Below are 27,495 nucleotides of genomic sequence, written 5' to 3'. Positions count from 1 at the left end.
TTTCAGACCTTCAACTTGTTGCTTCAATTTGCTGATTTCGGCTCGATAGCCTCTTTCTTTTGCTAACCAATCCCACTGCTTTTGCGACGACTCGGCGAAATTCAGGATGTGAGGTCTTTTAGCCGGCCTTTTGTGTTCAAGTTCTCTTATGTACCATGCAAGGTAACCTGGCGCCATTTCACTTTTGGCCCGATCCTACACACAAGTATATGCTTTCAAATATTGACATTCATTCCAGATCTGGCGGATTTTTGCTTCAGGAAATTGTCCGTCAAGGCTTATCTCAATTGTTTGAGCACTAAGATCTTCCTCGTGTGGTACTATCTGGCATCTTCCGAGTTGTCTCAAGACTCGGCAGGGTGCGTAAGGTTGAATGCTCTTAAGTCCCATCAGTAGGAAATGAGTTCTAGTTGCTGGCATATACATGACCTCATCAACAGGCAACCATCCCAGTGTCCACTGTATTTGGCTGGCAGTGAGAGTCTGAAAGAATGAGGTCCATGCCATAACTCCTTTGGGCAGACTGGCCTCCTTGGTTCTCGTGTAAAACTCTTCTATGCAAGTTTTCTTCGAGGAACCATGGCTCAAAAGCTTGGAACGATGGCAGAGATGTTCAGTCATCCATATTTGTAGCAGCAAGTTACACCCTTCGAAGAAATTCCCCCCGGCTTTGCAGGCTGTGAGAGCTCGAAAGATATCGGATACCACCATAGGCGCGAGAGTACTGTCATTCTAAGTGAGCAAAGTACTGACGACCCCGGATATTTTTAGATCAATATTTCCATCTTTCCTCGGAAATAACAGAAGGCCCAAAAATGTTATCATGAAAGCCACTCGTCTGTGCTCATCCCACTTCTGACGACTACCTTTACTGCATAGCTTGTTAATCGGATTGTTGAATCCTCCTACATGACCATACATGTCGTATATGAAGCATGGATTACAAAAACCGGTGGCCAAATCTGGGTTATGGACCGTCCTGGGTATTTTTAGTGAGTCTAGAAATCGATGCACCGTGACAGCTCTTGGGGCAACCAGGTATTTTTGCCTTAATGGAAGTTCAGCATTTCCGATGTACCCAGCCATTTCCTCCAGAGTCGGGGTGAGTTCAAAATCGGAGAAGTGGAAAACATTGTGTGCTGGGTCCCAGTAGGTGACCAAAGCTCTTATGATATCTCCCCGAGGCTGGATTTCCAATAAACCCGTGAGACCTTTCAGATATTTCTTGACCTCATCTTGCCCTTCAGCACCTAGATCATTCCACCATAGCCGTAACTTGACAGGGATTTTAGTCATTATCGAAAAGTGTTCATTTTGCATTGTGCTCATCCTGCACATTTATTACGGTGACTTTAAGCAAAAATGATTTGACTCAAAAATATTTTGACTATATTTTTTTAAAAAGAAGATCCGATTTTTGAACACGGCCTTTCAGCACTTCGGGGATGAAGATTTTAAGGCTGTGAGGGTCAACCGATCAAAACTCTAAAAGATGATCGAAGGTGGCCGTTTATGCAAAATCAGCCTTCCGCCGTTCCTTTCGGGAACATTTGGCTATTTTTGACAAAAACAATCACTTGATTTATTTATGACTCTTTTTTAGTAATGAACCAACATGGGGAACACGGCCTCGCAGAGCCTCGGGGACGAGGATCTTACGGTCGTTGGGCAATTTGGTCAGAAGAATGAAAATGACCAAAAATGGCCGTTTGTGCAAAGTCAGCCTTCCGGCGTCCCTCTCGGGAACATTTGGCTATTCTCGACAAGACGGCATCACCCGACTCATAAATTAAAATTCTGACATTTTGGCTAATTTTGAAAAGAGAAGGGGAGGTTGGACCCGATGAGGGTTGCCTACGTATCTCATACCATGTGAGAATCAAACCGGCGTAGTTCGGGCCGATCAGGAATAGGGAAATAAACTAAACCCATTTTTGAATACAATCTTTTAAAGAAAAGGAGAAAAATATTTTTTTTCTGGATTTTTATATTTTTTTTTTTTGAAAAGAGATGAAGACTAAAGAAATATTTTTTTCTTTGAACTTTTTTTTCTACTTTTTTTTTTTGAAATTTCGAAAAATCTTTTAAGGAAGTATTTGGACTATTAGTCTGAATTTAATGAGAGAGGTACTACAAAGAAAAATATTTGTTTTGAATTTTGAATTTTCCCTTTTTTTTACTTTTAAATAAATACCTTTTTTTTTTTATTTTGAAAGTGATTAAAAGGAAATTTCTTTTTTTTATATATATATTTTTTAAATAAATCAAACTAAAAGACAAATTTTGTTTTCATTTTTTTTTCCTTCTTTTTTAAGAAAATTTCGGCGAGGTTTTGACACTACTTGGACATTGGTTTTATTTTTTCCAAAAATAAGTAATTATCTCCCTACGCTGCTATTTATTTTAAAAGTTTTTTTTTTTAGAAACCGGTCAGCATGCAGAACTGAAGCAAATAAATGCGCAAAACAAACGGGATGCAGCAGGATGGTCTTTTCATTTCAGGTTGCCTGTCCTAGACGGACCCAACCCCTGTGTTGAGTCCCCTATGTCAAATGCAACATGATGCAAATAAACGTTCCTACTAGGGATCCGGCATGAGGTTTTGTTATGCTAGGTTTATAACCTGGGTATATGTTCTAGACTGTGTACCCGAGCGGACAACTCGAGTCGAGGAGGGGGCTACGTACCGGGGACCCGCGAGATCGTCCGGCTTTGTAACTTGTCCGGCCTCTTTCTTATTTCAGGTATTGACACTAACAGAATAGGGAGTCTCGACCAGCGAGCTTCTCCCCGGAGGTAAGAAGAGAAGGGTTTCGGCACAGTTTATATACAGTTCAGATAATATCAAAGCGGTAAAAGACAACATTTAGCACGTTATGCAAAAACATGTAATAAAGATCAGATAATAAAGCCAAATATAACAATTATTCTAAGCTCGAATTCTTGAACCCTGAACCAGTGGTTCTGGGTTGAGTCCCCAGCGGAGTCGCCAGAGCTGTCACACCTCCTTTTTGCGCGCCTACCCCGAAGGATAAATGCGCGAGGGAGTTTTTCCAATTTAAGTGACAATATTCGAAATGAGATTATTTATTTAATTCAGAGTCGCCACTTGGGAAAGGTTTGGCTTTTGGTGTCCCAAGTCACCGGTTTATCTTGAATCCCAATTCGAGGAAAATATTCGACTTTCCAAATGAAGTCTGCGAACCAGAAATTCTAAGTAAGGAATTCTGTTGACCCGAGGGAAGGTGTTAGGCACCCCCGAATCCCGTGGTTCTAGCACGGTCGCTTAAATTGTTATAATGGCTAAATATCTGATTTTAATACATGTTATGACTTATGTGCTTTCATTAAGTTTAAACCGCTTTTATTTTTATTTTTTTATGGAATTGCAACGTCGTGGAAATGTATCTTGAACCACGTCACAATCAATGCACCCGTGGTTGTTAATACATTCCGACTCCGTTGAGATTTGAATTTGGGTCACATAAATGCGCACCCTAATTTAGGAAAATAACATTATTAAAAACGTGCCTAAAGAGACTAACACGTTATTATCTTTGAGGAAGGCCGTGAAATTCGCTTAAACGGCCCATCCCAAATTCTAAGTATTTTTAATATATGCATTTATGAGGGCCCCGCAGTTTGTGCATTTCATTTGGCGAGGCTCGTCTCATTTTACGAAAGGATAAACCTACAATGACTACATCTTTATTATGCTCGTCTCTAAGGAATGGAAAAAAGAAAATACATACTAAATTGAATTGCATGCTTGGCCAACTACGGATTCTTGTTAATTATCTGATTAATTGTTTATGAGGCGGGAATTGTTTCGTGCCTTATTTCATGGGTGAACATGCTGTTAATTTGCTAAAGGAGATTACATACAAGATTAATAAAATTGCTAAACTTACACTAAATGTTCTTCAAGTTCGAATTTAAACTAACTTATTTGAACTAGATTAATGGAATCAACTACTAGAAACTGCTACTTATGGGATTCGAACGTGGTCCTATAAACTGCCTAACGGGAACCGATAAAGTTAAAACTCAAAAGATTAAAACTACATTGTATTCGGCAAGTTTAAAGCATTCTACCTTATACATACAATATATAGCTGAAAGGAAATCTAGTTATCAATATGCCAACTACTCGTGCATTCCACAAATTGCATGATTATATCATTCGTACAACCAAACAACTGTAAATCACAATACTTAAATAGACTAAGCTTCAGTTAAGTACGAAAGCTACCTACTGTATTATGTTAGTGAGTTACAACCTAGCAAGTTACACAAATCTAACAACATTTAACAAAAGCTGTAATTACTGCAGCAAATGATTAAACTTCTTCGCATCTTTCATTTCATGCTTTCACTGTTACAACAATGTGAAATTCTAGTGTGTACCTGGATGTTGAAACGCAAAGAAGAAGAAGGTAGAGAAGTCAGCAGCAGTAACGAAGAATAGCAGCAACAACAACAAACACAGCAGCAGTAGCACCCCCAGGCAGAATAAACCAGCAGTAACTCAATGAAACAGTACCCAATATCCAGGTAAAAGACTCAAAAAGGCTCAGTTGAGACCCAGGAAATTCCAATGTTAATCAACAGGTAATAGGTGAATCCGACACAATAATAGAACACAGTTTCTGATTTTCACACACTCTTTTCAACTATATCTGTTTTCTTTTCTCTCCTTTTTTTCTCTAACCCTTAATGTCTCATTTCTTTTATCTCTCTTTAAACTCTTCCCGTCTTCTTTCAGAACTCTCCCTTCTCTATCTTTTCTGGTCTCTTTTCTCTCTTTTCTCTGAACTCCTCTATCTCCCTAAAACTACTGGAAACCTCCTCTTTTATATCCTAGAATCAACCTATCCACCAGCCTGTTAAACAATTCAAACTCCCCCCATCTTCTCCTCCTGTTTTTCCACTCACAGACTAAAAGAAAAGCCCTCCCCATCAGATTCCCCTGACAGACCCCCTTTTTATTGTTAAAGTGGTCTATCCTTTATTAAATTAAGCAAGTATGGCAGCCTGAATATGCCCTGACAGCACATGCTGTCCATTCTACTCTAACTCATTAGCAACTGACAAAACACATGCTGCCCAAGGTCAAAAGTGAGTATACATGTCATTAAATTAAACTACAATCTGAAACCTATGCTAACACTAACAGCTATAACCAATCCTTAAGTGATTTCTGATTCAAATAAACAGGCTAAGCATAGTGCAATCAATTCTCAGAAGCCTCAGTAAGCAAATCAACCATATGAGTCAGATAAATACCATTCCAAACTGAAACTAATCGACGACATGTATCGAATCGACTGTGTGAATTACAATACGCACAAATCAATAGCAGATAACCAAACTTGAACAAACACAGATTATGATTTCATGTTGACATGCACAGGGATTTGTGGAAAACATAACTGATTGACGGAACTTATTCGACTCGATTACACAAACTGTAATTATGCATAATAAACACACATAAACCAATTCGACCAAATAAAGATCAGGGTGAGATGGATGGAATAGTTGACACAATAACAGATCAAACTTACACTCAACATACGAACAAATAACAAAACCAAACAAACATGGAAACAATAAAGAAAAGAAGGAGAAATACCTTAAAGGGTTAAAAATCAGACTGCCCTGTCCCGGATTTGGAATCGAACCTCTTTTGGGGTTGAACGGACTTTAATCGAAGTGTTCTCAACTGAGAATACTTCGATTAAAGTCTATTAGACCTCAACCTTCTTGTTTAAACGGACAAAAAACTCGGATTTTGGATTTCTAGGGTTCTTAGGGCAGATTTGGGATTCAGGTTTTTCTGGATAGATTCGGACCAAACCAAGCCTGGTTTGGTCACGAGGGAGGTCAGGGGGACACCTGGTATGGATTTGGGGGGGGGTTTGGCATAGGTTGGGTTCCGGCTCGAATCTTCAAATGAAGATTCGAGACGGTGGGGGAAGATTCGAGACCTACGGTTAGTAGATCTGTGTTCAGGGGGTCGAGGTGGCCTAGGGGTATTAGTCTGGGGGTCACCGGCATTGTTTCCGCCGGGTTTACGGTGAGGGGAAAGGGGGGCGGCGCTAGGGTTTCGTGGGGTTTGGGTCTGGTGAGGGAGACGACCTAAGGAAAAGGGGGGTCTGGCTTAGGAGGCGTGGGGGTAAGATTTGGGGTTTATATACGTAGTGGGTGGTTAGATCCTGGCCGTTGGATGAAGTAAGATTGAGGGCTAGGATCTTTCAACTAATGGGGAACGGTGTCGTTCCAACTAAAAGGGGGTTGGGTTGGTCCGGGGTTGAACGGGTCGGGTTTAAACGTGGGTATGGAGATGTGATCTTGGCCGTTGATCATTCTGAGATCAACGGCCCAGATCAAGCATGATTAAAACGACGTCGTTTGGATGCCCCTGAGGCCAACTAATCTGGACCGGGCAAAGCAGCGTTTTTTTTTTGGCCTGATTTTGGGTCCAATTTAATGGCCCAATTCCGATTTCAACTCATTTCTTTTTCCTTCTTTTAATTTTTGATTTAAATAAAATTCCTAACTAAATTGTAAAATCAAAATAAAACCATACAAATATTAATTAATACTCAAACAACAATTATCCCTCACATTAAACATTAAAATAAATCACTTAATGAAAATAGAATAAAAGATGCATATTTTTTATGATTTTTCCTTTTAAAACCAAATTATAGTTTGATTAATTCCTAATAGTAGAATGACATCCTAAACTCACATGCGACATATATTTTTGTATTTTGTTCGACAAAACTAAACAATCACAAACAAAACTACAAATAACTGCCAAAAGTGCCACGTAAAAATCCAAAAATTGTACAACAAAATCATTTTTATTTTTTTGATTTCTTTTGGAGTAATTGTCGCGTAAACAAAAATCACGTGCTCATAGGTGGCCCTCCCAAATTTCAACGAAGTAGAGGGAATTATAGTTTACTACTCTGTATACACAATAACCACACAATTTTCGATCAATGTGGACTACCATAAAAATTTCTTAAGAAACAACATGGGGGAAAATTTGAGGATTAGGTCACTTAGGAGATGGGATGTACATTGTTAACTACCAATTAAAATACAAAAAGAAGAAGAACATACCTGTAGAGTTTAGGATGAGAGCAAGAGAAAACTTGAAAACATTTGAGAGAAGAGAAGAAGAAGTCGCAGCAAAAACAGAAGTTGGAAGACAGGTGCTTTGGTTTTTATGTGTGTTTTAACTAACGATGGGGGGTGGGCATGGGTTAGTAAATAGGTTATAATGTTAGTGTATATGGGTATATGGGTTGGGTTATATGGTTATGGGTTATTTATCTAATTAAACAAAGAAAAAAATTAATTACTTGGCCATCCCTCAGCCCAACGCTCTGCATTATGCCTAGCGCTGGGGGTCTTGAACATACTACCTTCAGCGCCCCAGGCCAGCGCCTCCGCATTGGGGGTCTTGAACATACTACCTTCAGCGCCCTAGGTAGCATGAGGCGTTGGCCTCGACGCTATTTTCGAGATTTTTTTATAACATTTCAATTCCCCGAGCCTTTTATATACCCAATTTACATGTCCTAAACTATTTTACCTATAATTTCTATGCCTACAAAGAAAATGTAAAATCCATTCTACTCTAACTAAAAAAATTAAGAAGCGTATGAAAGCAATAAAAATTGAGTTGTCTCCCAACAAGCGCCAGATTTAACGTCGCAGCAACATGCCGGGCCTCGCTTACTCATCAGCGAGTACAATTTTGGTCTTCTCACGATCAATTATTCCTCCCCAATAGTGCTTTACCCTGTGTCCATTCACTAAAAAATTTCTTTCACCATTTAACGCGTGTGGCTCAACAGCACCATAAAAAGTGACTCTTACCACCTCAAAAGGGCTTGACCATCTCGACTTTAACTTCCCAGGAAACAACTTGAGCCTAGAATTGAACAATAATACCTGTTGTCCTGGCTCGAAGTGACATGGCTTGATACGCTTGTCATGCCATCTTTTAGTCTTCTCTTTATATAGCTTAACATTTTCATAAGAGTGCAACCTGAATTCATCCAATTCATTCAATTGTAAGAGTCTTTTCTCACTTGTGGCTTCAAGGTCCATATTCAACTTTTTAATGGCCCAGTATGCTTTGTGTTCAAGTTTAACAGGCAAGTGACATGCCTTTCCAAAAATAAGCTTATAAGGCGATTCCCCAATTAGTGTTTTGTATGTAGTTCTATATGCCCACAAGGCATCATCTAACTTTGCAGCCCAATCCTTCCTATTCACACTCACCGTCTTCTCTAAAATTTATTTTATTTCTCTATTCGACACCTCAGCTTGCCCACTCATTTGAGGATGATATGTTGTCGCAAATCTATGGCGGACTCCATATTTAGCTGGAAGGTTATTCAACAACCAATTTCAAAAGTGTGTACCTTCATCATTTATCAAAGCACGTGGAGTCTCAAACCTCGAAAATATGTTTTTCTTCACAAACGCAGCTATCACCATGGCATCATTTGTTGGTAATGCAATCGCCTCTACCCATTTTGACATGTAGTCAACTGCTGGCAAAATGTATCTGCTTCCTCTGGACGATGGGAATGGTCCCATAAAATTTATCCCCCACACATCAAAAATCTCAACCTCCAGGATGTTATTCAAAGGCATCTCATGCCTCCTACCTCCTAGTGATTATTCCTATTCTCTAACACTGGTCACACTTCTTAACAAATGAATGGGCTTCCTTGAAAAAAGTTGGACAAAAGAAACCGGATTGTAATACCTTTGCAGCTGCTCTATCTCCTCCATGGTGGCCCCCATAAGGCGATGCATGACAATTATACAACACTAATTCTACCTCCTTTTCTGGAATGTATCTCCTCATCAATTGATCAGCACATTGCTTGTACAAATATGGCTCATCCTAATAGTAGAAGTTCACATCATATAGAAACCTCTTTTTAGCTTCAGATTCAATTTCAGGAGGAAGTACCCCACTCACAAGATAATTTACAAAGTTTGCGTACCATAGGGAAGGGCCTTAGATAATAGCAAAAAGCTGCTCATCAGGAAATACTTCTTTAATTTGGCCACCCTCCTCCACGTAGTCGTGATTTTCCAGCCTTGATAGATGGTCAGCTACTTGGTTCTTTGTGCCCTTTCGATCTCGTATTGCTACATAAAATTCCTGCAACAACAAAATCCAGCGCATCAATATAGCCTTAGATTCTTTTTTTATAAATAAATACTTGATTGCTTTATGATCGGTATGGACTATGACTTTTGTTCCCACCAAATATGCCCAAAATTTCTTAAAGGCCCACACAACAACTAACAACTCCTTTTCAGCAGTGATGTAATTTAGTTGTGCATCATTAAGAGTCTTACTCGCATAGTAGATGGAATGAAACACCTTGTCTTTCCTCTGGGCTAGCACTGCTCCAATAGCATAGTCACTCGCATCACACATAAGTTGAAATGGTAAAGACCAATCTGGTGCCACAATAATGGGAGCAGCCACCAACTTCTTTTTGAGTTCTTCAAATGTCTTGAGGCAAGCATCATCAAAATTGAAAGTTACATTTTTTTCAAGCAACCTGCACAAAGGAGTAACAATTTTAGAAAATCCATAATAAAGCGCCGATAGAATCCCGCATGTCCCAAGAAACTCCGGACACCCTTCATAGAAATAGGTGGAGGTAATTTCAACCGCCTCCACCTTCGCCTTATCAACTTCAATACCGCTCCTAGACACTCTTTGACCCAACACGATGCCTTCATGTACTATAAAATGGCACTTTTCCCAATTCAATACCAGCTTTGTTTCTTCACAACGGATCAGCACCTTGCTCAAATACTTCAAACAATCATCATAAGAAGACCCAAAGACTGACAAAATCATCCATAAAAACTTACATAATTTTTTCCACCATATCAGTGAAAATAGCCATAATGCATCTCTGGAAGGTAGCTAGTGCATTATAAAGACCAAACGGCATTCGCTTGAAGGCGAAAATGCCATAGGGACAAGTAAAAGTAGTCTTCTCCTGATCTTCTAGGCATATGACAATCTGATTATATCTTGAATAACCATCAAGGAAGCAATAATATTCATGCCCCACTAATTTGTCTAATATTTGGTCAATGAATGGAAGTGGAAAGTGGTCCTTGCGGGTTGCTTTGTTGAGCCTTCTATAATCAATGTAGACTCTCCACCCCGTCATAGTGAGAGTAGGAATTAGCTCATTTTTCTCATTACCAATCATAGTCATTCCCCCTTTTTGGGCACACATTGAACTGGGCTTACCCAGTTGCTGTCAGAAATAGGAAAGATAATACCTTTATCGAGCAACTTGATTACCTCCTTCTTCATGACCTCCTTCATAATGGGATTTAACCTCCTTTGCTACTGAACACTAGGGCGGTGTCCATCTTTCAAGAAGATTTTATGCATGCAAAATGATGGACTGATTCCCTTGATGTCAACAATTGTCCATCCAATAGCCTTTTTATGATCGCAAAGTACTCTGAGCAATTTTTCTTCTTGTATATTAGTCAAGCTAGATAAGATAATCACGGGCAATATCTCAGAGTTCCCTAAATAATCATAGCGTAGATGTGCTGGTAGGGGCTTAAGTTCTAGCTTCGGAGCTTCTTCAATAGATGGTTTAGGAGGGGTCAGAGTGACAGGCCCGTCCAACTCCTCAAATTTTCCAAACCCATGGACATAACTGCATGACATATCAAGTACTTGCTCAAGTTCTCCCATCATTTCATCTTCACTATCTTCTTCATCCCTAATCAAAGCTCGTTCAAGAGGATCTATAGGGCTCATATAAGGCACTAAGGATGTAGCATCACTTTCCACCATAGAAATCATGGATAGCTCTTCATAGTGGGATGGCAATCTGAGTGCTTTATATACATTGAATACCTCCACTCGATCACCTACTCTTATCGTCATCTTTCCTTCGCAAACATTAATAATAGCTCGGACTGTGGCTAAGAATGGACGCCCCAAAATAAATGGGACTTCCTAATCAGTCTTGTAGTCCAAGATAATGAAATCGGCAGGGAATATGAAAGAACCCACTTGAACTAACACATCTTCAATCACTCTTTCAGGATGAGCAAGGGAGCCGTTAGCCAACTATAAGATTACTGTTGTTGGGCGTGGTTCACCCAACCCTAACTGTCTTAACACATATAGCGGCATCAAATTGATGCTCGCTCTAAGATCACATAAAGCTCGCCTGACTGCATACTTACCAATCGAGATTTGGATAGTGAAACTACCTGGATATTTCAATTTCTGAGGTAGCTTGCTTTGAATTCTTGAGCTACATTCCTCAGTGAGTGCCACAGTTTCGAACTCGGTCAGCCTCCTTTTATTTTCCACTATGTACTTGATGTATTTTACATATTTGGGCACTTCTTGCAAGATGTCTACCAATGGAATATTAATTTGCACCTCCTTCAACATATCAAGAAACTTTTTATAAGTGACATTATCCTTCACTTTCTGCAATCTTGAGGGAACGGAGGTAGTGGCCTCACAACCAATGGTGGGGGTTTCTCAGCCACTGCTTCTTCAGCTGGCTTCTCTAACTCCTTTGATTTTTTTGATTTTGATTCTATAGTGTCTGGCCTCTTATTAAAAGTCACACGTTTTCTCTTTTTCGATTGGACTTTTTCTAATTGTCTCACATTCCTCAATGACACAACATTAATGGATGCCTTAGGATTAGCTTCAGTGTCACTTGGAAGAGCTCCAACTAGTCTAGTATTTTGGGCACTAGCAAGTTGTCCTACTTGGCGCTCCAAATTTCTCATTGCTGTGGCTTGGGCTTGCTGATCAACCATTAATTTCTTCATCGTTTCCTCAAGGTGACTTGTTGAGTTTGCTTGTTGTTCAGCCTGAGGTGGTCTATATTGTTGTTGAGGTGCTTGTGGTCGGTATTGATTTTGAGCACCTTGATTTCCATCCCAAGAGAAGTTTGGGTGGTTCCTCCAGTTGAGATTGTAAGTGTTCCCATATTGGTTTGTGTAGCCCCTATTTGCATTACCTACAAAGCAGACAGACTTTGGATTAACTGGGCATAATTGTTGCACTGGTTGATCTTGTTACTTGTTAATAAATATGGTCATATGATTGACTTGGTTGGTCAGTGTAGAAATCTGCGCTGATAATACCGAGATGACATCTAACTCGAGAACACCTGCAAATTTTTGCACCGTGTGTCTGCCCATTTTTCCTTGCCAATCCGGATTGCTTTTGAAGAATTTGTTCAATAATGCATATATCTCATCAAATCTTTTCTCCAACACTTGACCTCCAGCTGCAGCATCTACCACAATTTTTGTTTCATGATGGAGCCCTTCTATGAAAGTGTAAGCTAACACTTCGTTTGTCTGATTGAGATAAGGATAATCTCTGAGTAGCCCCTTGAACCTCTCCCAAGTTGAGTATAGAGACTCCCCTGCCTTATGTTTGAAGGCGACTATCTCACTTCTGATCTTTGCAGTTTTGCCTGAAGGGAAGAACTTTGCCAGAAATTTCCTTGCCAGATCATTCCATGATGTAATAGTATTAGTTGGTTCTGCCTTTAGCCATCGCTTTGCTTCGCCCAACAGAGAGAATGGAAAAATTGTGAGCCTTACATAGTCTCGAGTGACCCCGTTTGTGATATAAGTATCACTAATTTCCAAGAAGTTCAGGATATGTTGTTGTGGATCCTCGTGTGGAAGACCCATAAACTGCCCATTCGCATGAAGTAGATGGATCATGCTCTGTTTCAGCTCAAAGTGCCCAGTGATCCTGGGCTTCACAATGCTGGAGGTGACATTAGCAATACTGGGCATTGCCACCTCCTGAACAGTCATATGTTTCTCTGCCATGTTCACAAGAAATTGAACTAGTGCCTGAATATTATTCGTGTCCCTTGCTTCCCTCAACCTCATATGAAATGTTCTCTCAAGTTCAGGGTTAAAGCCTAGAAGTCGGTCCTGGCTTCTGACCTTGCGCATTCAATCAAAGTTCATCAGATCAGAGCAACAATCATGTATCATTAGACTTGATGAAATAAATAATGAAAGCAAAATCTAGAAAGTAGTCAATATTCAAGTCCCCGGTAACGGTGCCAAAAACTTGTTGCTCCTAAATGCACACGTAAGTATACATGATCGTACAAGTAATAAAATGATAAGTCAAGTGTCGAACCCATAGAGACTTGTATCAACTTCCCACTAAAATCACCAAGATGGTTATTCAGTCAAGCCAAAATCAAGTTCAAGAATGTGATTATACTAAACTATAATTCTAAGTACTAACTAAATTATCAAGCAGTAAAATGGTTGTTGTGTATTCCGTAGAGACAGATATTCCAGGGTTGTGATCGATTCACCAATTATATTGTGTTCTAGTTAACTCTCCCTTTCATACAATTCACTCATGGTTGCTAATTAATCAATAGCTGCTCTCATAGCCTTCTCCCGAAGTACTACTCGCCTATTCAAAATAGATTAACGTCTATATTCCGATGAAATCAATCTATTGAGAACGCATTAAGATTATGATATTTAATTAAGCACGGTGACTAGATATATTCCTATCCTAACCACAAATTCGCCCCCTAAGAATTAAGATCGTGCTCTCTTCAATTCTTCTCTAATCTAAACATGGCTTTTCCAAGCATAGCATAGATAGTAAATAGAACCTAACTGTTGGCCTATTAATTAAGCAATTAATCACAGTATTGAAGAAATAAACATATATTAGTGAATTATAATCAAGGTTAAGTCAACGTTAAACAACAATATTCATGGCTGAATCACAACCTCAGAACTATGGATTTTTAGCAACTCATGATTATAGCAAACAATTTCATAAGTATTGGATAATTGAAAATACTATGAAAAGATGAAGAAATCTGAGATGTTCTTCTCTCCCGAATGTTTCTCGTATGTAAATTCTCTTCAAAGTGGCGCCTCCCTTCTAAAAGCTTAGTCTTGCTTTTATACGTGTTGGGTAGGTCTAGGACCGAAATAACCTTGTCCCGTGCAAAATTAGACATGATTCATGCCACCAGCACCCAGCCCAGCTCTAGGCGCTATTAATTGGAGCATACTGCCTTTGGCGCCACAGGTAGCGTGGGGCGCTACTTGTGGCGCTGAAAATGCCGTTTTTTGCTTTTAAGTCCGTTTTGGATCTAATCTCGTACCTTTCGTCCCCAATTGCTCCCGGATCATTCCTACACATAAAACACCTCAGATTAATATAAATCAACACATTTTACATCCTAAATTCACGAAATAAAAAGTAAAACATAAGACGATATGCATATAAAATGTATATACTTTGAGCTAAACATCAATGTCAATCTAAAACTGGCACAAAACTAATTTTAGTAGCTCAACCGCCAAACAAATAGATATTCAATAATAAAATCTGAAATCTGCATAGAAGACCTCAAATAAACACAAAAAAGAGTGCGAGAAAGAACATGTGGGGGAGAACCCAGTAAGTGTGCCAATTCAAATGTGCTCGAAACTGTTGCAAAGGTCATTAATAATAGGAAAATGCTTTGCTAAAACTCAGGTTAACATGAAAGGAATCATGGATGAAATGAGCTAGAGTCAATACTGTAAACACTGGTGTTGAGGCCCGGTATTGTAAAACTTGGTGTTGCTATTTTCATTAACTTTATTTTGATATGAAATTTGCAGATAATAAAACTTGATGCAAATCAGCTGGATATTATTCACATATATTTTGGAATAAAATATCCATTAATAGATATTCTATTGTTGGCATACATTATTTACATCCATAACATTATAAAGTGTCACACTCTTTACATTATATGTAGGATAATAATTAACATTCCAATACTATTTACATATGGCAAACAGTGATGCTTTTACCATACAGTCTCTTCTTCTTTACAATTTTTGACTAAAAATACCTGTACAATTATGAAGTAGTGATAAATTATCAGTGCTCATATCTCAAATAAAGAAGCGAAGAAAGACGATAAAGATTTTCCTAACAAAGAGGAAAATTCCAAATTTTAAAGGTAGAAGAAATCAAACAAATCTAATGGGCCAACTTCAAATTTCTCCTAACTATGTTGATAGATTATTATTATTATTATTATTATTATTATTATTATTATTATTATTATTATTATTATTATTATTATTATTATTATTATTATTATTATTATTATTTTAACATTAATATATTTTTCATGTAAATGAGATGCAAGTCCTCAAAATGTGAAAGTTTTGACATATTTATCTCTCTCTAAAAAGGACACATTCAAATGCATAAAGAGAAAAGCACGCTCATGAATCTCAACATATTCAAGTCGTGTAAATTTAGAATTTCGTATGCCTAAGATAATATGGAAAGAAAAAGCTTAGTAATTTGAGAGAATAAAGCAAAGAGCATGTAAAATGTACTTCTTCTCACTGTAACTCAATTCACTCTCTAGTATTTATACCAGATCTGAGAGATGTTGGACAGCTTGAAATATAACTCATCTATGCCAGGGCTCATTCAAGCACACACAAATACTAAAAGCTTTGAAAGAAATCAGCCTTACCTATTTATCAAAACGACAACTTTAAGTTATCCTTGATTTCAAAAACCCACTTAATTAAAATTTAGCATGTTTCAAAAACTCCATTATTTATAAATTAATTAATGTTTGCCTGTAAATAGATGATATGACCTGAAGCAGCTCCAACATCCCAACGCTAGTGAGCTACAGGCTAAATCTATTATGATCCTATGAACACCATAATCGGTCTAGCATTGGAAAAAAATGTCTAACACTTCAAAATTAAATCCAATTTACTTAAAAAATAGTAATAACAAATTCGGCAGTCACCACGGAGATTTAAGAAGCTCGAGTTTAAACTTTAAAGCCAGAGAACACAACACTTCTATTCTATGCGAAATAAAAGAGAGACTCAAATTTCTACACACCTTGATATAGTTCCCGCTGTCCAGGATGAACTTGTGGTCAGAGGCGGCTCAAGTTCATATAGGGCCTAAGGCCAAAGTTTGTATTTTCGTCAGAGTTCTCATAAACCTTTTCTTCAATTTGAATTTTGTTATCATCTGACTCAAAGTTAATGACTTGTTCATCTACAAAATATTCTCCTACATTTTGCGATTTAGTTTTTTCATTATTTGTCAAAAAATTCTCAAGAGCTCCTTTTTGAGATTTTATTAAATTTTCAACTTTTCTTTTCTTTTGGATTTTTAAATATGCGGATGCATATTTTCTTATAGACATGTTTATATTCTAAAAAAAATTAAACAATATGTACATAGTAAAATTAATAAAATAATAAATAACAAATAAAAATGATACTAGAAAGTTAGAATGATATTACCCGACTAACTGATTCAAGAAGTTTGAAGACTTTGATTCCAAAATATCTAGTTGTTGGCTTGTTGGAGTCTCGGAGAAAGAAAGAAATCTAGTAAAAAGAAGATGAACATGAATAAAAAGGAAGGAAGAAGGTATGTCACTATGTCTCATTCTCCTATATGAAATATGAAGAATGAAATGAAATTAAAATATTAGATTGGATCTTGGAATTATTTGGGAAGAAAAGCAAAAAGTAGAGTTGTCAAATCAAATCCAAGTATTTTTTTAGTACTATTTTAAGCTTTATTTTATTAATATATTAAAATAAATTCTTTTTTTATATATGAAAAGTAAAAAAGTACTATATATATTATTTATTTTTTAAAAAAGAAAAACTTATAAACGTATAAAATATATAATATTCCTAAAAAAATGGGGTCTCCCAAAATTGGGGGCCCCTTAACCCATACACCTATAGAGCCCGCCCTGCTTGTTGCAATTCCAGCAGGTCGGTTGGACAATCATATCACCAACCTTAATCCAAGATGCGAATCCAACGATCGTCCTTGTCTCTTATATCAAGACAAGTGTTAACCCCCTGACAAAGGTCCTCGGCATGTGTGGGTTGTGGCAAGGATTTTCATGATGGCCTTGGCACACAACCTGAAAAATGGGGCAACATCATGAAGGGCTGCTCGGCATGACGGACAATGCGGGGTTCGACAAACGCACCTTGAACGGAAGCAAGGCGCATTTTACTTAGATGTGCGGGTTGGCAAAACAATGGCAAGGCAAAGCCATGTCAAGCAGGGGCAAAGACATGGCAAGGCAAGGCAAGGCAAGGCGGGACAAGCAAAGACAAATGATACGGACAGATTTGATCAAGTCGGGGGCGACTTGACATGGGCGGGCAGCTTTGACAATGAACGTGTGCGGCTAAGTCAGTGGATGGCGAGCAATGGCAATGACATTGGCGCGGAGCAGTGTCAAAGACAAGGTTGGGCGCAATTTCAGCCTTGGCACAAAGCAGCTGGGCGAAATCGGACCAAGCTATGCACAAGCAGCAGTTGGAAAAACATGTGCCAAGCACATGGGAAGCAGTTGGCGGTTGCAACCTCTTCTAAGACATGCTGATCATGGCCTAAAAGTGTGCCCACGTTTTTGTCCAATGTCTTAACTTGTTGCCCATCAGTTGGGGCTTTGTCAACTGATTTGTTGCCTTTAAATATTTGCCTAGGCTGTCCAAAACGGGGCAGAAACTTAGTCTAAGGCATTGTTAGCCAAAAATCGTCTAAGTCATTTTCCTAAGGGTAGGAAAACTATTTTGGGCAGGGAATTGGGGAATTCTTTGTCTTGGCCATAGGGTTGGCTTTTGTGTTCTTGTATTCACTCATTAATACAAGTTGGGAAGAAATTCCTGTATATCGTGTGCCTTTATTTACATATTTTGCTGCCTATTTTCATTTCAAGTTCAAACGTCCCTAAAAATAAAGCTAAGTGTTGGAAAGGCTGAAGTCAAGGCTGGGCTTGACTGCCGCACGGAGGTGAACCTCGGACTGTTTTCGAGTGGCACAAATCACCCCTGTGACAAGTGGTATCAGAGCGTGGCTGGATCGGGGCGAAGACACAACGTTCATTGGTTGAATTTTGTGAAGAATGGCTGGTGGCAACGCAGAACTAAGGGAAAAGGTTGCTGCATTAGAGGCACTTGTCGGAACTATTGATGGGGATCAATTTCTGACTATCTTAACTCGTCTCGCCTATCTTGAGGCCGAGATGAACAGACTGAGCGAGGAGTGCACAGATCTGAAAACGGAAAATGGGTTGCTGCGTCGTGCTGTTGGCAATGAAGAAGCACAGCGTGGGGCAGATCGTACCAAGGTCAGAATTCCGGAGCCTAAAGAGTTCAATGGCACAAGGAGTGCCAAGAAACTTGAAAACTTCCTGTGGGATATGGAACAGTACTTCCATGCTGCCAAAGTGCAAGATGAAGACAAAGTCCCCATTACGACTATGTACTTGGTGGATGATGCGAAGCTATGGTGGCGTACGCGCGTGGCAGATGATGTAAGTGCTGGTAGGCCGAAGATTGACTCTTGGGAAGGGCTGAAGAAAGAGTTGAAGGATCAATTCTTTCCTAGCAATGCGGGCTGGATTGTTAGAGATCGTTTGAAGAAGTTAAAACAAACTGGAACGGTCAGGGATTACGTCAAGGATTTTAGTTCTTTGATGCTGGATATTAGCAACATGTCTGAGGAGGACAAGCTGCATAATTTCCTTTACGGGTTGCAGTCGTGGGCGCAAATGGAACTCCGAAGGCAAAATGTGAAAGATCTTCCTAGTGCCATTGCTACTGCGGATGCGTTGGGTGATTTCCGATTGGGACAAAATGGTTTTGATTTCTCTACTACTTTAAAGTCCAAAAATGGGAACAAGGACAAGGGAAAAGAGTGGAGGAAAAACGGAAATGACAAGGGAAATGCTATTGAGGGCAATGGCAATGAGAAGGGAAAGCAATGTGATGGACCTTTGACAAACAAGGGACAAAACAACAAGTTTGATGGCTGTTTTATTTGCAAAGGACCACACATGGAGAGGGATTGTCCGAGAATTGAAAAGCTTTCAGCGTTGTTTGAAGAAGAAAAGAGTGAAGATGAACAAAACGAGGAAGAACATGTGCAAGCAACAGCATATTTGGGACCTATGGTGGTGCTGAAAAATGCGGAAGCTGCTTCGTCGAGGACGACGAATTCTTCTGGTGGGGGTGGTTTGTTAACCCCCTGACAAAGGTCCTCGGCATGTGTGGGTTGTGGCAAGGATTTTCATGATGGCCTTGGCACACAACCTGAAAAATGGGGCAACATCATGAAGGGCTGCTCGGCATGACGGACAATGCGGGGTTCGACAAACGCACCTTGAACGGAAGCAAGGCGCATTTTACTTAGATGGGCGGGTTGGCAAAACAATGGCAAGGCAAAGCCATGTCAAGCAGGGGCAAAAACATGGCAAGGCAAGGCAAGGCAAGGCGGGACAAGCAAAGACAAATGATACGGACAGATTTGATCAAGTTGGGGGCGACTTGACATGGGCGGGCAGCTTTGACAATGAACGTGTGCGGCTAAGTCAGTGGATGGCGAGCTGTGGCAATGACATTGGCGTGGAGCAGTGTCAAAGACAAGGTTGGGCGCAATGCCAGCCTTGGCACAAAGCAGCTGGGCGAAATCGGACCAAGCTATGCACAAGCAGCAGTTGGAAAAACATGTGCCAAGCACATGGGAAGCAGTTGGCAGTTGCAACCTCTTCTAAGACATGCTGATCATGGCCTAAAAGTGTGCCCACGTTTTTGTACTTTGTCTTAACTTGTTTCCCATCAGTTGGGGCTTTGTCAACTGATTGTACCATTAAATATTTGCCTAGGCTGTCCAAAACGGGGCAGAAACTTAGTCTAAGGCATTGTTAGCCAAAAATCGTCTAAGTTATTTTCCTAAGGGTGGGAAAACTATTTTGGGGCAGGGAATTAGGGAATTCTTTGTCTTGGCCATAGGGTTGACTTTTGTGTTCTTGTATTCACTCATTAATACAAGTTGGGAAGAAATTTCTGTATATCGTGTGCCTTTATTTACAAATTTTGCTGCCTATTTTCATTCCAAGTTCAAACGTCCCTAAAAATAAAACTAAGTGTTGGAAAGGCTGAAGTCAAGGCTGGGCTTGACTGCCGCACGGAGGTGAACCTCGGGCTGAGTTCGAGTGGCACAAATCACCCCTGTGACAACAAGATACTCAGTCCTTCAAGACAGTAACATATCCACTCATCTGCATGTATGTACTCAATGTAGTAAATTTTTTGACTTTGGCTCATAGTTGTCCATCTTCTCATGGCACAAATTCCGCAACCCTTCAACACAAAAATATGATAGTACTAAAAAAAATGATGCAACTCATTATAAATAGAAGGTAAAGAAATAGAGTTTAAAATTAACCCCCAAATAGTACAAATTTACAGTTTTTGAACATGATAACCCTATAATACATACAGATCATATGCGCGTTATTGGTAGCTCTGGTCAAACTACATTTAAGTTGATAGACTCGTGGAACTAAGAAAGTGAGTGTTTTGGTCAAAATTTGGCAACTAGGTAATTGTAGATAAGTCATGTCGAGGACGGGGTCGACCACGGCATTGTGACGAGGGGTCGTCCTCAGAAGGGTCATTGCCGAGGATGAGCAACTGGGTTATAATTGTAACAGTAGGATATGCTAAGAAGAGGAAACCAGGAATATTCTCTTGGATATTCCTCACATTGTATTTTTTAGGATTTCTTGGGAATATCCATTATAAATAGGAAGAGGTAGAGAACAAAAGGGGGATCTTCACTTTTCTGAGAAAAAGACTTTGTTAAAGGTTGACTCAAGAGAATATACGAAAAGTTGTCTTGTTCATTGATTATATTATTCAAGTACATATTACTCGATCTTGATCCACAAGATCTAAAGATTCCATAACCATGTTCATTTCTCTTCTTTTCACGTTGTTGTCAGGGGAAGGAACCATCCAAATCACACAATAATTGGGTAGTAGATTCCTTCTTATTACATTTATTGTTATCTTCTACATTTATTGCATGTTTATGTTATCACATTATTAGCATTCATTGAATATAAACGTGCTCTTTAACGCTATCAAACGTCGCTCACTACATCAATTCCTCAACACATTTGATCTAGAATTTATTATCCTTAATGAAGATTCATCCTATATCTTATCATTAATTAGTTTAACTAAAAGGTTCAACACTTTTTTGGTCAAACAATTTGGTGCCGTCTGTGGGGAGTTTTTTAGTTAAAATTTTAGTTTCTTATGGATCATAAAAAAGGGACAACCATCTTTTCCTCGTGGACACAAACTAACAATGGCAGAAAAAGGAGATGCAAGGCAGAAAGCAATAGCGGGTGTCACTACCAACATTTTTAACACCATCAATGAGGATGACCGAGAAGACAATGAGAATGTGACGCCGAGCGTTACGCCCAGGCGGAGTGATTCACCTCCCCCTCATGAAAGTGTAACCGCTTCACACGAAAGGGGAGCTTCCACATCCACAGCTGAGGAAGTACCACCAGTAGTGAAGAAATTATTGGAGGAGTGGCTGACAAGTACCCTAAATAACATACTCGACAAACTCGTTCAAAGGGCGAATAGAAATGTCGCGCCAGCTGATACCACGACGACTACCGGTGAACAGCCCGCTCCCCCGACATGTAACACTCATACCACTAGTTGATGCAGGTAATGATGCACTGACAACCATTCTAAAGAAAATGGAAGATATGGAAAAACGAAAATAAAGCACTCCGCGACCAAATGAGAGAACATCAAGAAAGGGTAGATAAGATACCAGACGCCCCAAAACTACTACCAAAGCGGAATGTCAGCCGATTCGTGGAACCACCGTATAGCGAGGAGGCAGCCCAAATGCCATACCCAAGACCTTAAAAATGCCACCATATTTGAAGATATATGATGGCAACACAGACCCGGAAGATCACATCATTCACTATGTCACGGTGGTAAAGGGCAACGACCTATCAAAGGAGCAAGTACCATCAGTGCTACTAAAAAGGTTTGGCAAAAACTTAACCGGATGAGCCTTAACTTGGTATTCACAACTACTAGTACTGTCTATAACAACATTCGAGGAAATAGCTGACAAGTTCGTCACCGCCCACGTCAGAGCTAAGAAAGCGGAGGCCATGGTGAACGGCATATTCTCCATGAGGAAATCGCCTGGAGAGGGACTTAGGGACTTCCTCGCTTGGTTTAACAGGGTAAGAATATGCTTACCAAACATATCGGAAGGGATGGCGGTAACAGCCTTCCAAAATGGGCTGAACAGGAATGGGTCGAGGGCAACCAGGAAGTTATTAAGCAGGCTTATGAAATACCCTCCCACCACTTGGGAAGAAATTCACAACGCCTATTGTGTCAAGGTGAGAGTAGACGACGATGACCTTAATGGTCCAACCCAACGTTTGACGTCAATCCAAACAGAGCCGAGGAAAGATCGTCGTAATGACAGTCGAAGAGACCAGTCAGGCCCACACCTCAATTGAGACATACAACAACCCTATGTTAGAATAGCCATTCCACCATCCCCTCAACATACGGAAAGGCCGTCCAGGCCGCACACAGGGACTCAGCGAAATGAGAGAGGTATGCTTCCACTCTTATCTGCTCACAATTTTTGTATTTCTCCTTCAAAAATAGTGTACGCACTAGAGAAGCTTGGCATAAAGGTGAAGTGGCCGCAAAAAATGAAGTCTGACCCAAGTACCCAAAAGTTGAACGTCCTTTGTGAATTTCACCAGGAGCGGGGTCTCAAAACTGAGGACTGTATAGCCATACGGCAGGAAGTAGTGAACATGCTGAACCAAGGGCACCTAAAGGAGCTGATGAGTGACCGAGGACGAGCCAACTTCGGCCGCAGATGAGAACAGCACCAAGGCCCTCCAAAGCCGCCCTCTCCTGCTCGCACCATTCAAATGATTATTGGTGGAGGCGATGAAACAACAATCAACCACATAAATTTTACCACCACACACAAGCTGAAGTGGTCAATCACCCACGATCGGTATGATGACCTTGGAGAAAGTATCATCTTTGATAAGTCAGATACCAAAGGTTTGATTTTCCTCACTTTGATGCTCTTGTCGTCACTTTACATATTTCAGATACTGATGTTAAAAGAATAATGGTAGACAACGGAAGTGGCGTGTGTATTATTCACCCTCGAGTGGTTGCACAAATGCAACTCGAGGACAAAATAGTACCATGCTGCATAACTCTAACGGGTTTTAACAATGCAGTCAAACGAACCTCATGAGAAATAACGCTACCCATTCTGGCTGGGGGCGTCACCTTAGAAACAACGTTCCATGTCATGAACCAGGATACAACTTACAATGCAATCATAGGACGACCATGGATACACGCCATGAGAGCTATCCGGTCTATATCAAGTAATCAAATTCCCTACCCTATGGGGCATATTCAGCATCTGAGACGAACATCAGATAGCCCAAGAATGCTACCGCATCGCCTAATACTACACATTTACTCAACAGCTAAAAGGAACAAACTCATAAGCATAGAAATTATCAAAGTCGGGGTCCAAACTCAACGATCAGAAAGACGTTATCAAGGACCCCGACGTAGTGGAAGCCATGGGATCAACAATAAAGGATCTAGATCCCGTCAAACTGGATAGAAGCAACAACAACAAAAAGGCTTATATAGGCCATAAGCTCTCTGAGCCAGGTAAATTTCATGAGTTTTTAATCAATAACGCCAATCTGTTTGCTTTTTTCCACGCAGATATGCCAGATTTTCCAAAAGATATTACCACACATAAGTTGAACGTCGACCCCTTCTACCCCCAGTACAAAAAGGGAAAAGAAAATTCAATGCCGCAATCAACGAGGCCGTCAACGAGGAAGTAGATAAACTACTCTCTTACGGCTCCATCTTAGAATCGAAATATCCATAATGGGTCGCCAATATAGTCATGGTAAAAAAGAAAACCGGAAAATGGCGAATGTGCGTGGATTTCACAAACCTAAATAAGGCCTGCCCAAAAGACTCATTTCCCCTACCTCATATGTAACGACCCGATCGGTCGTTTTGAGCTCTAGCACGTCGTCCAACAGTTTGAGGCCATGAGCAACTTTACTTCAGGTATTATGACTTGAGCGCACGGTAGGAATTGAATTCCGGGAAGTTCAGAGTTGATTTGGAAAGAGAATTCTCATTTCGGAAGCTTTAAGTTGAAAGAATGGACTAAGATTGGCTTTTAAGTAAACGACCTCGGAATCGGGATTCGAAGGTTCCAACAGGTTTGTATGATGATTTCGGACTTGGATGTATGTCCGGACAGGGTTTTGGAAGACCCGGGAATGTTTCGGCGCCTATTGTGGAAGTTAGCATTTTGGAAGAATCTAATAAGTTTGGGTTGAAGTGTATTTTAGTGTTATCAATGTTCGTTTGGGATTTCGAGTCTAGGAATAGCTCTGTATGGTGATTCTGGTATTGGGAGCGCGATCGGAAGTGAATTCGGATGTCCGTAGGTCATTTTGGAGTCATTTGGCTAAAGATAGAAATTTGAAGGTTTTTGAGAAGTTTGACCGGTAGTGGACTTTTTGATATCGGGGTCGAATTTTGATTCCGGAAGTTGGACTAGGTCTGTAATGTCAAATATGACTTGTGTGAAAATTTTGAGGTCAATCGGACGTGATTTGATAGGTTTAAACACTGAAAGTAGAAGTTTGAAATTTTAGAGTTCATTAAGCTTGAATTAGAGTGCGATTAGTGGTTTTAGCATTGTTTGATGTGATCTGAGGCTTCGAGCAAGTTCTTTCTATACTTTTGGACTTGTGCGGGTGTTTGGTTTGGAGCCCCGGGGGCTCGGGTGTGATCTGAGATAGCTTCGGAGTGATTTGCTAAGAAATAGGATTGTTGGTACTGGTATGATCGCAATTGCGATGCATTGGTCGCAAATGCGACCTCGCATTTGCGAGTTTCTGTTCGCATTTGTGAGCCTGGTCTTCTAGTGGAAAGTTCACATTTGCGAATGAATGATCGATTTTGCGAGGATGTCACCTTCGCATTTGCAAAGAATTTTATCACAAATGCGACCAGGGCAGGGTGGGCTAGGCTTCACATTTGCGATGCAATTGTCGCAAATACAACATCGCATTTGCGAGCCGGATGTCGCCGGATGTCGCAAATGCGACATTTTTGCGACTGAAACTCAGGGCTTTTTATCCCGAGACTTAGCCCATTTCCTTCATTTCCCACTTGGCCTTAAGCGATTTTTGAGAGCATTTGAGGAGGGATTCCATCATCATCAAAGAGGTAAGTAATTTCTACACATCATAAGTTAAATACATAGATTATGGGTAGATTAACATGTGAAAATTAGGAAAAATTAAGGGGTTTAGATGAAAAAACTAGAATTTGGTAAAAACAAGATTTAACCATGAAATTTGTTAGGGAATGGAGTAAAAATCATATATTCTTGATCCTTAGGTTGTGGGTAACAATTTTCTTCAAAAATTTCTAGAATCCGGGCATGTGGGCATGAGGATGAAATTTAGGAACCTTGCATTTAGGGTTGAGAAATTGGTTTAATAATTAGAATATGAACTTTTGAGCATGTATTGACTAGTTCTTACCCTATTTGAATAGTTTTGGATTGTTCGGCTCCAAATTGGAGGTTTGAGCGCGTTCTTGAATCGGAATATAGGCTTCAGAGCGAGGTGAGTCTCCTTTCTAACCTTGTAAGAGGAAATTGTCCCCATAGGTGAGTTAATTGATTATGTGCTCCTATTTGTGGGGGCTACGTACGCACGAGGATACGAGAGTCCGTGCGTAGCTACTATTATGCTATTGTTCGAGTAGTCTAGGATCCAAAAGCATGTTGTACTTGGAAATATTTGTAATCCTATTGACAGTTTGAATTGCTTAAATAACATCAGATTAGTAAGTGAATTTCTAAAAGATTGAGCTTCATTTTCTTGAATTGTAAAAAGAGAATTGGATTTTCCTTGGATAGTTGTTCCCTGATGAAGTCTTGATTAACTGTTTGAATATGTGATTCTATGTGTACCTGCATCGCATGTATGATTTGCGAGCAGGGTGTTTGTTTATTTTATGTTGGTCGCGTTGCATGGATGATTTGCGAGTGGGGTAATAGATGCATCTATGGTTCGCGTCGTTCGACCCTCGGCAGTGCACATTTTACATTTATGTTGGATCGGGCCATACGACCTCGGCATGATTTGCGCATGCTTGTATTGCTTGCCTGGAGATTTATTGATATTGATATTTGCTCTCCCCGACTTGAGATAATTGTTAATTAATAGATTATGAATCCGGAGACTTTTAATATAAAAAGGAACTTTTACCTGTTCGTGACTTATTTGAAATTACTGCTCCATGACTACTCGCATTAAAAATATATTACTATTAGACTACTAGTAAATGCCGAAGTCGACCTCTCGTCTCTACTTCTTCGAGATTAGACGAGATACTCATTGGGTACACGTTATTTTCATACTTATACTACACTTGCTGTGCATTTTTGTTGTACAGGTTTATGTGTGGCATAGCGGCATGGTTGATACGGAGACTCAGGTGAGTTGCATTTATTGAGACGACCGCAACCAGCAGAGTCTCCTTCAGAGTATTGCACTGTATTTTTCATTTCTGTCCACTTGTATTCCGGACAGTTACTATATTTTATTTTATTCCTAGTAAATGTTCATGCACTTGTGACACCGGATTCTGGGATGATTATGGGGTATCTTGTATTAACTTCTTAACATTCATATTCGATTTGAAATGATTATTTTTTACTGGTAAAATTGAAGGAAAATCATAGTTTTCAAAAGTATTAAAACGAGAATTTAATTAAGTATCTTGGTTGGCTTGCCTAACAGCGGTGTCCGGCGCCATTACGACTCTTAGTGGATTTTGGGTCGTGACAATATCGATCAACTCATTGACGCAACGGTAGGACAAGAGTTGTTGAGTTTCTTGGATGCCTACTCAGGTTACTACCAAATCCTCATGGAGGAAGAGGACCAGGAAAAGACTACTTTCATCACATACCAAGGAACATACTATTACCGAGTCATGCCATTCGGCTTAAAGAACGCATGGGCGACTTATCAAAGATTGGTAACCAAAATGTTCAAGGATCAGCTCAGCAAAACTATGGAAGTTTACATAGATGACATGTTAGTCAAATCGAAAAGGAAGGAAGACCAGATCGACCATCTGAAAAAAGTCTTCGAAATACTAAGGCAGTACGGTATGAAGCTAAACCCTGAAAAATGTGCCTTCGACGTAACATCAGGCAAGTTCCTCGGGTTTTTAGTGTCACAAAGAGGCATCGAGGTCAACCCCGACTAAATCAAAGCCATTGAGGGAATATATGAAGTTTTAACTAGCAAGAAACAAGTGCAAAAATTGACAGGTCGTATAGCTGCCCTGTCAAGGTTCATCTCGTGTTCTTCTACTATATGCCACAAATTCTTT

At 39.8% G+C, this 27,495-nt stretch overlaps 3 protein-coding genes across 3 annotated transcripts; 1 reads left to right on the top strand and 2 right to left on the bottom strand.

Moving 5' to 3' along the window:
- Positions 1-7,755: 7,755 nt before the first annotated feature.
- LOC138868869 (uncharacterized) lies at positions 7,756-8,685 on the bottom strand. Its single transcript, XM_070146444.1, has 2 exons — positions 8,451-8,685; positions 7,756-8,315 (listed from the first exon to the last, which is right to left on the bottom strand). Exons 1-2 carry the CDS (start codon positions 8,683-8,685, stop codon positions 7,756-7,758), a joined length of 795 nt encoding a protein of 264 aa, XP_070002545.1.
- Positions 8,686-11,532: 2,847 nt separating this feature from the next.
- LOC138868868 (uncharacterized) lies at positions 11,533-13,044 on the bottom strand. The gene is made up of 2 exons (XM_070146443.1): positions 12,237-13,044; positions 11,533-12,083 (listed from the first exon to the last, which is right to left on the bottom strand). Exons 1-2 carry the CDS (start codon positions 13,042-13,044, stop codon positions 11,533-11,535), a joined length of 1,359 nt encoding a protein of 452 aa, XP_070002544.1.
- Positions 13,045-18,056: 5,012 nt separating this feature from the next.
- Positions 18,057-19,184, top strand: LOC138868867 (uncharacterized). The gene has a single exon (XM_070146442.1). The coding sequence runs from the start codon at positions 18,057-18,059 to the stop codon at positions 19,182-19,184; it is 1,128 nt and encodes a 375-aa protein (XP_070002543.1).
- Positions 19,185-27,495: the final 8,311 nt, after the last annotated feature.

This window comes from Nicotiana sylvestris, chromosome 5 (genome assembly GCF_000393655.2).
Source record: "Nicotiana sylvestris chromosome 5, ASM39365v2, whole genome shotgun sequence".
In the NCBI taxonomy this organism is placed as follows: domain Eukaryota; kingdom Viridiplantae; phylum Streptophyta; class Magnoliopsida; order Solanales; family Solanaceae; genus Nicotiana; species Nicotiana sylvestris.
Note: the sequence above shows the minus strand (reverse complement) of the source record. Positions and strands in the feature narration are given on the sequence as shown.

Excerpts from the sequence above, each read along its gene's own strand:
- LOC138868868 (XM_070146443.1), bottom strand. The coding sequence starts at position 13,044 with ATGCGCAAGGTCAGAAGCCAGGACCGACTTCTAGGCTTTAACCCTGAA. Across the intron at positions 12,084-12,236 it reads CACGGTGCAAAAATTTGCAG|GTAATGCAAATAGGGGCTAC; the intron begins GTGTTCTCGAGT and ends TCTGCTTTGTAG.
- LOC138868867 (XM_070146442.1), top strand. The coding sequence starts at position 18,057 with ATGGCTGGTGGCAACGCAGAACTAAGGGAAAAGGTTGCTGCATTAGAG.
- LOC138868869 (XM_070146444.1), bottom strand. The coding sequence starts at position 8,685 with ATGCCTTTGAATAACATCCTGGAGGTTGAGATTTTTGATGTGTGGGGG. Across the intron at positions 8,316-8,450 it reads TGCTTTGATAAATGATGAAG|AGAAGACGGTGAGTGTGAAT; the intron begins GTACACACTTTT and ends AATAAATTTTAG.